We start from the raw sequence: 18,197 nt of genomic DNA, 5'->3' as shown, positions 1-18,197 counted from the left end.
GAAGAACTATACAAAAAGATCATGACCCAGATAACCACGATGGTGTGATCACTCACCTAGAGCCAGACATCCTGGAATGAGAAGTCAAGTGGGCATCACTCTGAACAAAGCTAGTGAAAGTGATAGAATTCCAGCTGAGCCATTTCAAATTCTAAAAAATGATGCTGTGAAAGTGCTGCACTCAATATGCCAGCACATGTGGAAAAGTCAGCAGTGGCCAAAGGACTGGGAAAGGTCAGTTTTCATGCTAATTCCAAAGAAAGGCAATGCCAAAGAATGTTCAAACTACTGCACAATTGCACTCATTTCACAAACTAGCAAATTAATGCTTAAAATCCTCCAATCAGTCTTCAATAGTACATGGACCAAGAACTTCCAGATCTTCAAGCTGGATTTAGAAAAAGCAGAGGAACCAGAGATCAAATTGCCATCATCTGTTGGATCATAGAAAAAACAAGAAAGTTCCAGAAAAACATCTACTTCTGCTTTATTGACTATGCCAAAGCCTTTGACTGTGTGGATCACAACAAACTGTGGAAAATTCTGAAAGAGATGGGAATACCAGACCACCTGACCTGCCTCTTGAGAAATCTGTATGCAGGTTATGAAGCAATAGTTAGAACCAGATGTGGAACAACAGAATAGTTCCAAATAGGAAAAGGAGTACGTCAAGGCTGTATATTGTCACCCTGCTTATTTAACTTCTATGCAGAGTACATCATGAGAAATGCTGGGCTGAAAGAAGCACAAGCTGGAATCAAGATTGCCGGGAGAAATATCAATAAGCTCAGATATGCAGACAATACCACCTTTATGGCAGAAAGCAAAGAACTAAAGAGCCTCTTGATGAAAGTGAAAGACAAGAGTGAAAAACAATGGTTCAAAACTCAACATTAAAAAAACTAAGATTATGGCATCCAGTCCCATCACGTCATGGCAAATAGATGGGGAAACAATGAAAACAGTGACAAGACTTTATTTTCTTGGGCTCCAGAATCACTGCAGATGATGACTGCAGCCATGAAATTCAGTTACTTGTTCCTTGGGAAAAAAGCTATGACCAACCTAGTCAGCATATTAAATACCAGAGGCATTACTTTGCCAACAAAGGTCCGTCTAGTCAAAGCTATGATTTTTCCAGTGGTCATGTATGGATATGAGAGTTGGACCATAAAGAAAGAATAGTGCCAAAGTACTGATGCTTTTGAACTGTGGTGTTGGAGAAGACTCTTGAGAGTCCCTTGGACTGCAAGGAGATCCAACCAGTCAATTGTAAAGGAAATAAGTCCTGAATATTCATTGGAAGGACTGATGCTGAAGCTGAAGCTCCAATACTCTGGCCACCCGGCTTACTAGGAAAGACCCTGATGCTGGGAAAGATTGAGGGCCGGAGGAAAACAGGACAAAAGAGGGTGTGATGGTTGGATGGCATCACCAACTGGATGGACATGAATTTGGGTAAATTCTGGGAGTCGGTGATGGACAGGGAAGTCTGGCATGCTGCAGTCCATGAGGTCGCAAAGAGTCGGACATGACTGAGCAACTGAACTGAACTGAACTGATGGTTTGAAGAAGGCAATGGCAACCCACTCCAGTACTCTTGCCTGGTGAACCCCATGGACGGAGGAGCCTGGTAGGCTGCAGTCCATGGCGTTGCTGGGAGTTAGACATGACTGAGCGACTTCACTTTCACTTTTCACTTTCTTGCATTGGAGAAGGAAATGGCAACCCATTCCAGTGTTCTTGCCTGGAGAATCCCAGGGACAGGGGAGCCTGCTGGGCTGCTGTCTCTGGGGTCACACAGAGTTGGGCACGACTGAAGCGACTTAGCAGCAGCAGCAGCAGCAGCAGAACTGCTGGTTCTTTACAGCAAAATTTTACTGGCACCTATAGCAGGACTGTTAGAGAAGGGCACGGCAACTGACTCAGTGTTCCTGCCTGGAGAACCCTCATGGACAGAGGAGACTGGCGGGCCACAGTCTATGGGGTCACAAAGAGTCGGAGACACTGAGTAACTAATCACAGAGCAGGGCTTTATTGGTCAGTCTGTAGAATTTAAATCTAATTTTCTTTGAAAATTTTTGTTATTTCTTCTTTTGATTGTGAAATAATATTCCATCATATGGATGTATTAATATCACTCTTTGTTTATACATTACCTAGTGGAAGGACATTTGGATGGTTTCCAGTTTGGGTGGAATATGAATAAAGTCATTACAAAAATTGAAATGCACATATTTAAACTGCACAATTTGGTGAATTTTGGAAAATGCATGCATCCACCTATGTCCAGTCAAGATATAGAAAATTTCTATAACCCTCGTAAGTTCTCTCCTGTCTTTTCCCAATCTCCCCTAAACATAGTTCTGATTTCTTCACCATAGCTTCTCCCCCATCCCAGAAGTTCATATAAGTAGAAGCATGTAATATGTGAATGATATTCTCTTTACCTCAAGAAGATTTAGTAAGCAACAGTAAAGCTTTTAAGAGAGAAACTGGCACAATCCAATTTCTATTTTGAATTATCTTGTTGGTTACTGCATGAAGAATGATGAGTAGATGATAGTTTTCCCCTTGAGTCTTCTTTTTCTTCCCATCTTCTGGGATGATCCATGGGGTCGATAATATTTCTGGGCAGACCAGAATTTATCAGGTGGGACTCAACTCCAGCATCGCAGCACTGTATTCCGAGTTCCGTTTAAGCCACAGGCACTGATGCTGAAACTGCCATACTTAGGCCACCTGATGAGAAGTGACTCATTGGAAAACACCCTGATGCTGGGAAAGGCAGGAGGAGAAAGGGATGATAGGGGATGAGACTCTTTCTCCTTGGATGAAAAGCTATGACCAACCTGGAGAGCATATTAAAAATCAAAGACATTGCTTTGCGAACAAAGGTCCGTCTGGTCAAGGCTCTGGTTTTTCCAATAGTCATGTATGGATGTGCGAGTTGGGCCATAAAGAAAGCTTAGCACAGATGCTTTTGAACTGTGGTGTTGGAAAGGACTCTTGAGAGTCTCTTGGACTGCAAGGAGATCCAATCAGTCCATCCTAAAGGAAATCAGTCCTGAATATTTGCTGGAAGGACCGATGCTGAAGCTGAAACTGCAATACTTTGGCCACCTGATGTGAAGGACTGACTCATTGAAGAAAACCCTGATACTGGGAGATTTAAGGCGGGAGGAGAAGAGGACGACAGAGGATGAGATGGTTGGATGGCATCACCAAAGATGGACATGAGTTTGAGCAAGCTCTGGGAGTTGGTCATGGACAGGGAGTCCTGGCGTGCTGCGGTCCATGGGGTCGCAAAGAGTGGGACACGACTGAGCGGCTGAAGTGGACTGAACAGTTTCCGCCGTCCCCGGGTCTGCCCACCAGGTGGCGCCAGAGTCCATCGCCTGCCCGGCCGTGCGCCGAGCTGAGAGCCGGCCGCCAGGCCAGCCCCCGCGGCTATCTGCGCGAGTGTCAGCGCGCGCCCCGCGGGACCCGCGAGGATCCTGCGCGAGAGGCGCGCCTCGGCAGCATCGCGGGCTGGCCGGCCACGCGTGCCTGCCTCGGACCCTCGGGCAGAGGCACCCTGGGCCAGGGAGAGCTGAAGTTCTGCGGGACCCGGGTTCTCCCCAGGAGGACAGTCCGTTCCGCTGGAACTTTCTCCGTTTAGAGAGGGTGCGTGCGCGTGGATCCGGAGAGGCAGTTCCCTGGGGGCCGCGGGAAAATGGGGTGGCCCGTTGGGTTTAGGGACCAGCAAAGGAGGGGAAGTCCCAACCAGGCTTTTGGGAGGAAGGCGAGGCGAGGAGCGCGTCGGGGCAGGTTGGAGGGCAGAGGGAGGCAGGGAACAGACGAGGCTGGGGGCGCGGAGAGCGAAGCCGGGGAGCTGGTTTGGGCGCAGGGTTGCCAAGGCGACGGAGCCCTTAAGAGCCTCTTCGGTGCCCTCTCCAGCCTCCGGCTTGGTGCTGAAGTCACAGACCCATCGAGCCCTCCTCCCTCCCGCCCCGCGCCGTCTCTCTTGGCCCCGAGGAGCTCGAGGCGCAGAGGGATGAGAGAGAGGCGATCGCGGAGCACGCAGAGGTAGCCTGGGGCCCCGAGGACGATGCGGCCGACGCCCCTCCTGCGGCTGGCGCTGCTTCTGGTCGTGCCCAGCAGCCTCTGGGGGGAGAGGTGTCCGTCTCCGCCCTGCGAATGCCGCCAGGAGGACGACTTCAGAGTCACCTGCAAGGACATCCAGCGCATCCCTAGCTTACCCCCCAGCACGCAGACCCTGTGAGTACCTGGGGAGGAGAGGGGGAACCCAGGAGTCCCAGGCAGCTGGGGAAGGAGGCTGGAAGTGCTTAAAAAGAGCTTGAGAACAGGCCAGAGGGCGTGTGTGTGTCTGTGTGTGTAGTACCCAAACATGGTATTGATGATACCCCAGTTATTCACAACGCAGAAGTTAACAAAACTTTAGTACAAGATGAAAAGTGACAGTTGTCCTTTCTAAGAGAGTTGTTTTTCTGCACTTTGCCTCAGCCAGAATCTCAATTTTACTTAAAATGTAAACGAGCTTGCTGACAACTCAAGAACTGATCTTTTTGATCTTATTTTGGGTGATGAAAAATTGCAAAAAAAAAAAAGTGTTTCAATTTTTATAGTCTTTCTAGATGAGAAGTTATCTTAGTAGGTTTCTTGATTCATCAAATAGTTGACGGAATTTAATCAGGGCTCTTTTTAAACTACAGTCATCTTTCAGTATCCACGGCCATTGGCTCCAGGACCCCTGTGTATACCAAAATCCAAGGATATTCGAGTGAAGTATTTGCATATCACCTATGCACATCCTCCTGTACACTTTAGAACACCTCTAGATTACTTGTAAAACCTAATACAGTCTAAATGTTATATAAATAATGTTAAAAAAAACAATGTAAATGCTGTGTCAATAGTTGCCAGTGTGGGGGATATTCAAGTTATGCTTTTTGGAACTTTCTGGAATGCCGTGTACCCCACCCTTGAGTATATGCAATCCAGGGTTAGTTGAATCTACAGATGGAACACCTGCCCGTATGGAATACCCTTTACAGTTCGTATGAAGTATATGCGTTACTCACTCAATGATGAACTCCCCACTTCTTGTTGTTGCTGTTTAGTCACTAAGTTGCGTCCAGCTCTTTTGCAATCTCATGGACTGTAGCCCGCCAGGCTCCTCTGTCCATGCAATTTTCCAGGCAGGAATATTGGAGTGGGTTGCCATTTCCTTCTCCAGGGGATCTTCTCAACCCAGGGACCAAACCCCGATCTCCTGCATTGGCAGGCAGATTCTTTACTACTGAGCTGCCTGGGAAGCCACACCTACTTATGTAGTACATCCAGAAATCTCCTTTCGGGTAAGCACGGTAAAGATAAAAAGAGATGAAATTCCAAATAGTATATTTTTATCTGCATGTTAAATGTTACCAAATTAGAAGCTTAATGTTAAATAAGCTTTGAGTGTAAAAGTTAGTTGCTTAGTCGTGTCCAACTCTTTGGGACCCCATGGACTGTGGCTCTTCAGGCTCTTTGACCATGGAATTCTCCAGGCTAGAATACTGGAATGGGTTGCCATTCCCTTCTCCAAGGGATCTTCCCAACCCAGGGCTCAAAGCTGGATCTCCTGAATTGCAGGCAGATTCTTTACTGTCTGAGCCACAAGGGAAGCCCATTGTTCCTTAACACACATTTAAGTCAATGACAATTGAGAGGATGATTGTAATCAAGGGAAGAAGACTTTTTTGGGTGATCAGAAACAGAATGGTAAGAAAGAATAGTAAAGACAATCTTGTTTTCCTATTTACTTGTTTTCCTATTTACTTAACTGGTTAAACCCAGTTAAGGTCAGTAAGCACAGGTAGATAAATGGAAAGCAATGGTGAAGTTGTGTTTAAAATTCCCTCCAGCAGTTAGCAGTAGGTTATGAACATTTCAGCACAAGTATGTACTTGTGTGCAGCCTCCAAGTATTGCTTCATGGCCCATGCTGCCACCCCAGAAGAAAAGCTGTTCTTAGCATCTTGATGTTTTGATGGAACCCTTGCATTGACTCCTTGCAGCTCCCGTGATAAAGTTCTTTTGTACAGCCTACAAGATCCTTTGAGACCCAGTCCAGTCTTTCAGACCTCGTGGCTCATGGTCTGTCACACTTCAGGGGTAGAAAGAGTTTCTGCTATTGAGCAGAATTTCTGGAACTTTCCCTCAAATTCTTTGCTCCTGCAAGCTGCTTTTGCCTTTCCTTCTGCATTCTAGTCCTCTGCCTAAAGCGACTTTCCCCTTTTCCTCACCTGGCTGATTCCTACTCCAAGGTCCAGATTGGGGGTTAACTCCCTCCGGGAAACATCTCCTGGCCAACGACTCCTAGGCTCAGGGAGCTCTGTTCCTTTGACAGCATCCTGCGCGTGAACTCCAGCCTCGCCCCAACACACAGGTTTTCTGTAACTTGTTATCCCTTTGAGTGCCTGTCTTAGCAGAAAATGAACTTGTCTAACCCAGGGACCCTGTCTTTCAGCCCTTGTTATTGTTGTTTAGTCGCTAAGTCATGTCTGAGTCTTTTGTGACCCCATGGACTAATAGCCCACCAGGCTCCTCTCTCCATGGGATTTCCCAGACCAGAATACTGGAGTGGGTTGCCATTTCCTTCTCCAGGGGATCTTCCTGACCCAGGGATCAAACCCCCATCTCCTGCTTGGCAAGAGGATTCTTGACCACTGAGACACCAGGGAAGCCCCATTCAACTCTAGAACTGCTTTAATGCTCAAAAAAAAAAAAAAAAAGCTTGTTAGGTGAATGAATGAACAAACAGATACACTGGTCTCAGACTGTCCACTGTGTGTGTGTGTGTGGCGGTGGGGGTGGGGGGATGGAGACCAGAGGCATCACGTCTTCAGAGATTTCTTTCAAGGGAGCAGGGTTTCAAGAGTCACTGAAGAGCAGGGTGGCTCTGGCCGTGGAAGGGAAGTGGGAGTCATTCTGTTCAATTGCCTCCAAACAACGAGGAGAAAGGTAATATCGGAGAAGGAGCAATGGAACGGGAGTTGGAAGACACGTCTCTTCCCCCTTCTGTGGCTAAGTGTGAAATTAGGTGAGATAATTTACGTGGGAGGACGCACATTTCCTTCAGGTTCTTTCTGATGCCTGTGTTGCGATAAGAATAGTCTGCAATGAGACCAGTCCGTCTGAATCCACTGACTCCCTGGATAAAGACAGTGGTGGGGAGAGTCTGACCTTCACAATGATGGGAAGACGAGGAGGGAAGCAGGGCAGGAGGGGCGCTCTTCTGAAGATTGACGTTATCATGAGATGAAGAAGAGAAAATGGATGAAAAGTATGGGGTACATAGTATGCTAACGTAAACGGTGACCGCAACCCTGAGCAAAAGCAGCAAAACGGTTTTTAAATCTTTGGGGGCAGCAGAACTCTCTTGTGAAAGGCAAGCTTATAAGAGAAGTGAAATGTGCAAAACTCAACACTCACAGAGCGCTTATTACAGTACGGTACTTTATGGGCAGTTCTCAGTCCAATCCTTTATGCCAACTCATTTGCTGAATCCTCACAAAATCCAGTGGAGCAGGTGATTTTATTACTCTCATTGTACAGATGAGAACACTGAGGTACAAGAGAGATGAAGCAGTTGGCTTGGTGTCACGCAGAAGGTAAGCGGTGGTACCAGGGTGTAGAACACCACAGAGCTTCGCCCTGGAGCCCCTGTTGGCGGTGGAAAGTGGGTCTCACCCCGCCAGCTCTTTCTGCTCAGTATGGTCGTGAGGCTTTGGAGAAAGAAGTCTGAAAGTATGAGATGTCCAGTAAGCCACACATAACCCTGGGGGCTGTTGGCCTGAGAAATATGCAGTCACTCAGAAAATAGGAAGTTAGGAACAAAAGAAAACAAGGGAAGAAAGGAGAAGGAAAGGAAGAGGCAGGAGATGGGAGGGAGGGTGGAAAAGAAAGACCACATCCAAGTTTTATCATAGAAAGAAGGCTTTCCCTGGTGGAACAGACCAGATCCTTGTCATTAAAAACCGAATCTGGCGGTAACCCCTATTTTCAAATGTAGATGCTGTTTAACCACCGCTTAGCCATGTTGCAAATTACCCTGGTGCCAAGAGCAGTTTTTCCTGAAGCTGTCTTCTATCCACATAGCATGGTGCTGAAAGGTAAAGACATGGCCTCCTTCCTCACCATCCACACACCTGCCGGGTGGTCTGGACGGAAGTTGTACCGTCTGTGTTGTCACAGAAGCACTGGTTCTAAATCGTTTCTCCCACTTCACCCCTGCCCCCATGGGCACCGTACCCTCCCTTATAACAGTGGTTCTCACTAGGTGGCTAGTGAAGGACAGCTGACATGCCTACTCCACGGTGGAACATTCTAGAACCTTTGATGTACAGGTGGTTTGAAAAACGTGCTCCTTCCAACTGACTTAAATGAAGTTCCTTAACTTAAATGAAGCAAGCAGAATAAAATTCAGAATTTAAATGTTGATGTGAGATCGTCTTCTCTGGATGAGGAGGTGGAAGGGGTTAGATGTCTGTTCTGGGTTTGTGCGGATTTTTCCTGAGGAAAATGCTGCTTTACCTTGCCTTGCCCTGTTGACCCACCTGCTTTTCGTTTTGTGATGGGGACAATCACTGCCTCCACCCCCTCTATCTTTTGCCTTCCAGAGTCCAGCGCTTCAGTGGCATAACGGTTTGTCCATCACGTACTTGTCGGCCTTCAGTCAGGGTTCTGGAGGAGCTTCAGTTTTTAAGTCATTTGGATTCTGGATCTGCGGCTCCAATTAGTGGTCATTCCTGGTGTTTTCTAAAGGGAAGACAGTAACTCACCATCTTCAAGTGTGTTGCCCTATCTGTGCTCTAGCTGTGATGTGATTTACTCAATATTTTTAGGCTGACTCACCTCTTTAACTAAAAGAAATCTGTTTAGAAGGCTTATGTTGTGAATATAACTGGAAATTCGCATGACTTGCTCCAAACAGTGAAGTGAAGTCGCTCAGTTGTGTCCGACTCTTTGTGACCCGATGGACTGTAGCCCACCAGGCTCCTTGGTCCATGGGATTTTCCAGGCATGAATACTGGAGTGGGTTGCCATTTCTTTCTCCAGGGGATCTTCCCGACCCAGGGATCTAACCGAGGTCTCCCACATCGTAGGCAGACGCTTTACCATCTGAGCTACCAGGGGAAGACTGAATACCGCAAAAACAAAATGCAATTCTATTCTAGCTCAATACTGTTATCTGTGAATGCTGTGAGCCTCGGGTGGCTTTCTCTTTGTTATAAAGGAAGAGTAATAGGTGTTCAAGAAATAGCAAAGAGATACCAATCCACCATGGTGTCCTTCTTGATATCAGGAGGACTGAAAGACAATGGAAAAGGGAATCACTTTCTCCCAGTGTGATTCACTATTATTTAATGCCACGTGGACACGCCACCTGAAATAATCTCAAATATCTTCGAGTCACATCTGTTCTACCCTCAGGGACATGTGGATTAAGTCTACATTGCACAATTATTTTAGTCCCAATTAGTGGTCATAACCTGAATAACACTTGATTCCCAACCTAAAGCAAAACCCTCTGCTTCAGCACCCAAGGAAGGATCAATACTATGTGTCTTATAAAGGCAGCATCACCCCACACCTCCAGGCTCTGTGATTTATTCTCTGTTATTCTCTGTGTGTGGGTATAGTCAAGGTTTTCATTGGTAAGAAACTGAAAACCCACTCTGTCTAGCTTAAGGAGAAAAGAAAAATTTTGAAAGAATTCCATATAATTTACAGAATCATTGTAGAATCAGGCTTTGAAAATAGGCTAAGGCACGCGGCAGGCAGGAAGTCGGAGCCACCGCCAACCATCTGGCGGGAACCACTCCATGGGCAAGACCACAGTCGCAACTACAGGGCATCTGTAGTGCTGGGCCGCCGGTTGTATAGCCGCTACACTCTCCGTGTGCCACCATCAGTCATCTCTCCATCGTCCCTGCCTCTTTGAATCGCCGGCCAGAGAGTGATATCCTATATGAGAGCATCTGATCGTCTGGCAGAGGCTCCCTGCTAACGTCCTAGCTGCTGGGGGTAAGAAGAGGGAGGCAGTTCCCCTCTCCCACTTTTGGTGGCGAAACTAACTTCCTTTGTAGAGTCAAGTAAAGCTCTAACAGACAGAATTTGTGTGTCTACAGACAAAATCACTTTGCACTGCTGTCAGTTATCTACAACATACAGAGTTGTAAAATAGCTCTTGTTGAATCACACTCAGAATCTTAGAAGAATGTGCTCTGAATCAATGCATAATTTGCCCCTGAAGCACAGCTTTCCCCTGCAATGTGTATAAAATGCTGAGAACAGTTACTGACTCATAGGAGGTACTGACAAGTAAACTCAGTACAAAAAAATAATTTTCTCTTCAACTTAAATCACAGGTTGAAATAAATTACTCAATAAAACATTTTAAATTGGAATCGCAAGACCAATCTCTTATGCATTCCAACAGGCTGAGTTCAAATAAGACAAATAGCCAAATTACCAAAGAAATTCTATTTGGACATAATTTGGGATTTTTGTGCGAACCTAGGTATACATTTTGGGTTAACTAAACTCTTTTTGTTATAAATATTTTACTGCAAAGAATGCTGAAATATATATATTTTTAAAACTTACTGGCATTTGGAGGTGATATATTTCTTCAAAATACATTATTGTGGTTACTTTCTGATGCCTCACACTTAGCCTGTCCTTTGAATAGGCTAAAAGTTCACTGAATGTGGTTATTCTTCAATAGTTTAAAACCAGATTTTGTAAGAGTCTAGGCTTCATATCTGACATTAAATCCTCCACACTGACCCTGTTTCCATTTTCACTGAAGCTGGGGAGTGTGTTTCTTTCATCTTTGGCCTTTCTTTACTGCAATTTAAAAAATCCTTGAAGAGAATTTCAAGTATGAACAAAGTGGTCCCATTTGTTCAAAGCTACACATTGGATTTTAAAAGGTTCCACTTAGACACTATGTACTTTGCTTCATTTTTGTATGAATCTTTAAGGACATTTAGAGAGTTCCAGAAATGTTCAAAACAATTCTGTTCTTAAAATTACAAGCAGGCATTTGTGATTTTTCAAGCATCTTATAAATGTTACTGTCTTACATGTAGTGACATGTAAATATGCCCTAGATTTTTTTTTTTACCATCAGAATAGTCCAGAAATTCAAATATTTCATCGTCATCTTAACTAAACTGCCCACACCCATTTTGCACCTGGGAAGAGATCACTGTGTCCCAATTTTTTCTTTCAAAAACACAATCCCTGTGTTTATATGATACACGAAGCTCTTGGCTTACATTTTGCAAGCATTAGCTTAATTTTACCCACACCCGAGTGTTATCATGATTACTCAACTCCAGTTAGGGGATTGAAATTGCCTCTTCTTATTGCCAGGTGCTACTTATATTTTGTTATTTCAGTCTTTTTGTGAGCTGAAAAACTAGAAGGCAGACTCTGGGGAAAGGAGGTGGACATGCGAATAAACAGACTTTAAAGGGAGAGGGTAACTGGGGGGCTTTCCCGCAGCAAAGTCCTCAGTGGGCTGGGTGACCGTTCGGTTTCCCTCTCAACATCCTTTTCAGTTATTTCTGGCTTCGTGGCCATGCTCCAGAGATTTGGGATAGCCAGAAATCTTACTTCTGGATAAATGGCATGTCGTTCTGGTTGGTTATTCTTCCTTTCTTTCTTTTTCCACTGATCACTTTTTATATGCAAGTACCATCTAGGCATTGGAGACATATAATAAATGACCCCCTTGATCTTACATTCTAGCAGGAAAAGTAGTCATCAAAAACAGTTTAATAAATAAGTAAGGAAAACACATAGAATGTCAGGTAGTGATTAGTGTAATAGAGAAAAATTAAGGAAGAGGGAGAAGGAATGCTGGAAGTTACATTTTAAATGGTTAGACAAGGCTCTATTGAGAAGATGACATTTAGATAAAGACCGGAAGGATCCAAAAAAGAAAAAAAAAACTTAAGCCAGGCTGATATCTAGGGGAGGAAAGATTCTGAATACATGCAGAGACCCAGAGTCAGAGGGGATGTGAGAAGAACGTGCATAGGATGTTTAAGAAGTAGCAAGGAGAAAAATGTGGCTGAAGGAGAGTGGGTTGTAGGAAATGAGACCAGAGCAATCACAGAGGAGCAGATCATTGTTGTACTTATGTATATTATGTGTCATTATTACATATACACACACACAATTGTTGTTTAGTCACTAAGTTGTGTCTGACTCTTTTGTGACCCCATGGACTGTAGCCTGCCAGGCTCCTCTGTCCATGGGATTTCCCAGGCCAGAATACTGGAGTAGGGTGCTGTGCCCTCCTCCAGGGGATCTTCCCGACCCGGGGATTGAACCTGCGTCTCTATGTCTCCTGCATTAGCAGGTGGGTTCTTTACCACTGGTGCCCCCTGGAAAGCCTGAATTATTTGCTTAAGATTTTTCAAAAGAAGCAGATTGCTTGAATTTGAGAGTCAGATGGTTAAAAAGAGAGAAAAAAGATTTTAAAGGCTATCCTTTCCTTTATCCATTGCACTTTCCAGGGGATCTTCCCAACCCAGGGATCTAGCCTGTGTTTCTTGCATTGGCAGGCGGATTCTTTACTGCTGAGCCACCAGAGAAGCCTGTACACACCAACATGTGTATAATATTTATATGTGTTGTTTTCTGAATGATAGTAAGCTAGTAAGGATTTTTAAACCCCTTCCAAATTACAAGGAAAAAAACAAAAATCCCCCATAGGTCAGGGTGTTAAACTCACCAAGCTTCTGGGTTTCTTGTGCATGGATGATAAAAGGGTTTCCAGATATTATATTAACAGAAAATCCCCAGGGTGGAAGGCAAGAGGATACAGAGCTCTGTGATACAGAGCTGAGATGCATTAGTGTCACGGTGCACCTGGAGGAAGCTAGTTGACTTTTGCACGAACTCTTGGCCGCAGCATCGCTAGACAAGGAGGCCAAGAGGATCTCAAGTGATGTATAAGAGGTCTCCAGCATAGTTCACTCTGCGCCATTCAGAGCTCCCCATCATATCCTGCTCCCAGACTAAAACATGTGGTCTTCAGTTTTGTTCAAATAAGATACTCTTACTTCTTTTCTGAGAGAGAGGGATATACAAGTCCAACCAGTCGCTGAGCTCCCTTCAAGATGCAGTCTTTACAAAAACAATGCAAGAGGGTTTCTGACACGAGTGGAAGTCTCCTCTGTTGCGTTTGATGCCAAGTTTATAATTGAGAGTTATCATCTCTCTGCAACTCCAGTTCTAGATTTCTCTCACCTTTAGAGAGAAAGGGCAAGACTGGCTGGAGTGAAGGGCTGGTGGGAAGACCCAGACTTGCACCTCCAGAGGTTCTAAACCCTTAGTCGCCTTGCCCTCATCAACTACAGTCACCGCCTTTTCTCATTCATAATTATCACTGGCCACAGAAGGACCAAGATATGTCCCAGTGAAAGTCCTGGGTTCTAGACATACCTCTTGCAGCAGCTAATGTAGTGGGTAGCAGCCACCTACCTTCTCACAGTTCTATTACTCCCATCAGTAGAGAAAATCCTTTATTTTCTTATTTATCCACTGGGATGAGGAGCCCAAATGACTAGGTGGTTATTATAGCATTAGGAACACTGTGTTTTACTTGATGGAAGTAATCTGTCCATCCAGGAACGAGGACCTCTAATCTCACAGGAACTGAGAAGTTCCAATTCCGGAAGTAGGTCACTATGGTGATGGTGAGAAGGGCCAGTCCTACCAACAGCCCTAGCTCTTCAGACCCAGGTATTCTAGCTTTAAAGAACACGAGAGCATACAGCTGTTGGTTCAGTGTGTACGTACTTCATTTGGTCAGACCCTCAACCATGCAGGACTTAGCCTCCGAGTTGCGACCTTGTTATTCAGTCGCCCTGTCACGTCTGACTCTTTGCAACCCCACGGACTACAGCACACCAGGCTCCCCTGTGCCTCACTAGCTGAGCCTTTAATGGGTCAGCCCCTCGTTTGATTAGGCAATCCGCTCTGCCTGATGAGTTACACGGTAGAATCAGTGGGTGGCGGTCGTGTTCTCTTTGTTGTGCCTTCTCAGCCATGAAATGTGTCTCTTGGTTGAATGTTGTGTTGCAGTGTTGTACCAGTTGCTTGTTCAATATTCTGCAGGATTTCATAGTGGTAGATCAAGAATTTTATAAGCCCTTGAATAGTGGCCCTGGTGGAGGCATTGAGGTCAGGGAAGGCAAACCCAAATCCAACATAAAGATTCTTTTTAAAATGAATCACTACTTTCTACAGCAGGGAAAGGGTCGAATGTAACCAAACTGGCAGCAAATGGCTGGCTGTTTTCTGAGCAAATTTGCCTTATTAATGGTACAGCATAAGGCTCTGCTGTCGGCAGGTCAGGCATTGACAGAAGCGGTATTTTGACTAGCTTTAATGAGAAGGAGCCCTTCTTTGGCTTTAACCCCTATCACCATGGATGTTTCACTCATGTCCTTTGCATCGGCACTGATTGGCATCCATAGGAGGAGTCATCTTGTCCACTGGTTGTGGAGAATCTCCTCTAGGGTGGCACTGTAGAAATTTCCTTAGGGTGATCAGCCTCTCTTTTGATCAGTGGATCTCTTTTGATCTCCTGGTTTCAGAGATATTAAAGTTTTCTTTTTAATGTGCATCTTAAATTGATGAGATAGAGTAACTTGATATAATTCAAACACAGGACTAGAGTGAAGAATTGGCTGTAACTGTCATTTTTAGGGTTAAATTAATGCCTCAATGCCATAAAGCTTGTTTCAAAAACATCTAGTCTTTCAGAGAAGACTTCTGAAAATAGTCACGATTTTTATCCACTAAGGTTTATTAATCCAAGTTACATGCCCTAACAGTTTGAGCTATAATACGAATTCAGTGGGTTTTCTGTCCTGCCTTAAAAAGCCCATCACTGTTACATTGTTTTCTTGTGTTACGTGACGTTCTGTGTGTCAGCTCCGTGTCCAGCCGGGAACTACGTGTTCTCACACCCTGTATCTCGTTTAAGACTCACAGTAGCCGTGTGAGGTAGTTGTATGACTCTACTTTAGACGAGGAATCGGAGACTTAAGAAATGTCACCTCTCTTATCTTTTATGTCACAACATGTATAAGTGAAAAAGAGTATTCAAACACAGGTCTCCTAACTCTAAATCCAAGGCTCTCTCCGCTATTCTGTAGTTAATGTCCTGCATCTGGTCCTTTTCCATCCCTTCCCCTCCCCCCACCTGCCTTCCTTGATGTGAAACTCATACACTGCACCATTTAGTGGTATTTAGCGTATTCATAGTGTTTACAGCCATCACCGCTAGTTCCAAACTCTTATCATCTCTCAAGGCGATCTGTACTGATCAACCCCTATTCCTGCTCTCGCCATAGCCCCTGCCAACCATTAATTTGCTCTCTGTCTCTGGGGATGGATTTACCTTTTCTAAACAGATTATGTAAATGGGATCATATGACATGTGACCTTTGTGTCTGGCTTCTTTTACTGAATATAATGATTACATGTTCCATCGGCATTGTAGGGACAGAAAGAACGTGGGTGATCAGACAAGTGGCCCGGGGCGGGGGAAGTGGGTGTAAAAGGCCAAGTTTTGTTTGCTCTCAGGGTTTTTCAGGCACGTTCATTTCTAACACACTGGTATAAAGAGCACCCCCACTTTTGTCCAAATGCCTTGCACCTTAGATATAATGATCCGAGCACCAAAAATGTTCATACTTATTCTCAGAGACTTAGAGCTTCAGAACTACTTTCCCATGTCAAAAGGTCTTAAGAATCCCCATCCTGTGGGTGAGGCTATTTCTAGCCAGTTGGGTGAGGAACACCATGTTCCTGTACCTTCTGGATCTCGTGGTGATCTCAGTCCACACTTGGACAAAGAGGTGACTTAATAGCAATGCATGAGCCATTATCCATAACTCACTCTCTCTTTTAAGAGCCAGGATTTACGCTAAGGACTTTTCTTTGTTATAGGGAAACTGCAGAACTCAAACAATACCCCATTTGTAATGGTGTTTCTTATATTCTCTGCCTCTATTAAACATTTAACCGACATGCCAAGAAAGAAAACTTGATGAGAATAAAAAAGGTTATATGAGAGAAGCAAATTATTCTTCCTCTTATGTTTATCAGAGCTTACTTCTCAGCTGTTTCTTCCCAACCCACTCTGGACTTGGAGGCAGAAGATGTATGGTCAAATCCTAGCTCTGCAGGGATTCTCCCAGTGGTCCTGCAGTTGGAAATCCGCCCGCCAGTGTGGGGGACATGGGTTCAATCCCTGGTCTGGGAACTAAGATCCCACATGCTGCTGGGCAACTAAGCCTGTGTACCACGACTGTTGAGCCCACATGCCTAGATCCCTTGCTCTGCAACAGGAGAAGCCTCCGCAATTTGAAGCCTGTGCACTGCAACTAGAGAATAGCTCCCGCTTGCCACAACTAGAGAAAGCCCACAGGCAGTGATGAAGACCCAGCACGGGCATAAATACATAAATAATCCTCCACCAACTCACTGTGAGGGAGACCATTTGCTCAACTCACTCGACGCACAAGCTAGCAAGGCAAGCTAGCCCCATGCACATCACGGAGTGACTGTGAGGATCACGTGAGGTCATGCTGGTGGCATGCATGTGCAATACCTGGTCAACCAGAGTAAGGCCTGGATCACACGTTATCTGTTTTCACCATAGCAGTAGCGGGTCCGAGAGGCTGTGAGATCTGGCCAGATTTAAGCCTCGATGTGGGCATGATATTGACTCAGGAAGGGCAAGCTTCCATGCAGGGACCATCCACCAGCTGTTCAGCTTGAGGGCTGTGCAGCTTTATTAAGAAGAGCAAAAACAAGTGTGCACTGTGCAAAAGGGGCACTCTCCAGATTTACAAGATTTCTCATCTTCTTCCAGAGCTATCCATCCCCTTGGAGTTACTGTGAGGAGGGTAAAGTGACCACAGTTCTAGCTGGGAGAATCTCTGTCCCAGTACGGCTCATAAATCTCTAACAAAGGTTTATCTGTTCTGTGTCAGAGTTTGGCTAAAAAGAACTGTTATTATTTCCAGACTCTCCAGATGCCCCTATTTAATGCTTGGCTGGCCTTCTTATGTAGCATAACCAAGTTGCCATTTCAAAACCATCCTCAATCCCTGGAATCTAAAACAACAAAGCCAGAAGTTCTGAAATGTGCTCTACGAAGCACGGAAGAATCCATTAAGGTTTTGGTCTGATTCAGTTCTGTGTGACAATGGAAGTTCTGGTTCGTTTTACTCGTTTGTTGTTGGTGTTATATTTATATATTTGGCTGCAGCATACGACACACAGGCTCAGTTGGTCTGCAGCATATGGGGTCTTATCTCCCCAATCAGGGATCGAACCTGTAGCCCTGCACTGCAAGGTGGATTCTTAACCCTTGGACCACCAGGGAAGTCCCCCCTTTTACTCTTTAGAAACAGCACTTTATAGAAAGTGTATATCTCATGACCAAAAAACAAATAAATACATAAATAAAAGGACTTGGAGGGGCTATGCTTTCTTTGTATACTGTATCCAATATCTTCAATGTCAATAGCGACAAAGTAGGGAGGGGAAAATATCGTGGTTAAAGTTGTGTCAGCTAAAAGTCTTCCTGAAGAGTAGAGGATGGAGGTGTCTATGCAGTAAGGAAATGCTTGTAAGACTACGTGACAGGGTTCTATAGTCAGGGTGGTCAACAGAAAGGGAGATCAAAAGTCAGGAGACCTTCAGTGAGTCGTGAACGTTTCAGCAAGGCACTTAATCTTTCTGTGTCTCCCTGTGTGTATCTGTGAAATGAAAGCCAAGGAATGGCTCTGTCCTACCTTGAAGAACTGGTGGGAAGACCAGGGAAGTAACTGTTCAAGTGTACAGGGGGCTCTTCACTTCTCAAGGACGATCTTTCTTCTTCAGTGGAGTAAGAATACAGGCGGGTTATGCTTATCAAATGGAGAAGGGAACGGCAACCCACTCCAGTGTTCTTGCCTGGAGAATCCCATGGACAGAGGAGCCTAGAGGGCTACAGTCCATGGGGCTGCAAGAGTCGGACATGGCTTAGTGGCTAACCCACCACCACCACGCTTATCAAATATTTAGGAACACAGATGTATCATATAGGGATGTTGGGGGAATTAGACT

At 45.1% G+C, this 18,197-nt stretch overlaps 1 protein-coding gene across 2 annotated transcripts in view; it reads left to right on the top strand.

The window, feature by feature from the left end:
• Positions 1-4,090: 4,090 nt before the first annotated feature.
• Positions 4,091-18,197, top strand: part of TSHR (thyroid stimulating hormone receptor) — a 166,374-nt gene continuing 152,267 nt past the window's right edge. For both annotated transcript variants that reach the window (XM_068965186.1, XM_068965187.1), the window contains exon 1: positions 4,091-4,260. In XM_068965186.1, the coding sequence (XP_068821287.1) occupies positions 4,091-4,260 (170 nt within the window). The remainder of the gene's footprint in view (positions 4,261-18,197) is intronic.

The sequence above is a fragment of the Capricornis sumatraensis genome, chromosome 2 (genome assembly GCF_032405125.1).
Source record: "Capricornis sumatraensis isolate serow.1 chromosome 2, serow.2, whole genome shotgun sequence".
NCBI classification, from domain to species: Eukaryota; Metazoa; Chordata; class Mammalia; order Artiodactyla; family Bovidae; genus Capricornis; species Capricornis sumatraensis.
Note: the sequence above shows the minus strand (reverse complement) of the source record. Positions and strands in the feature narration are given on the sequence as shown.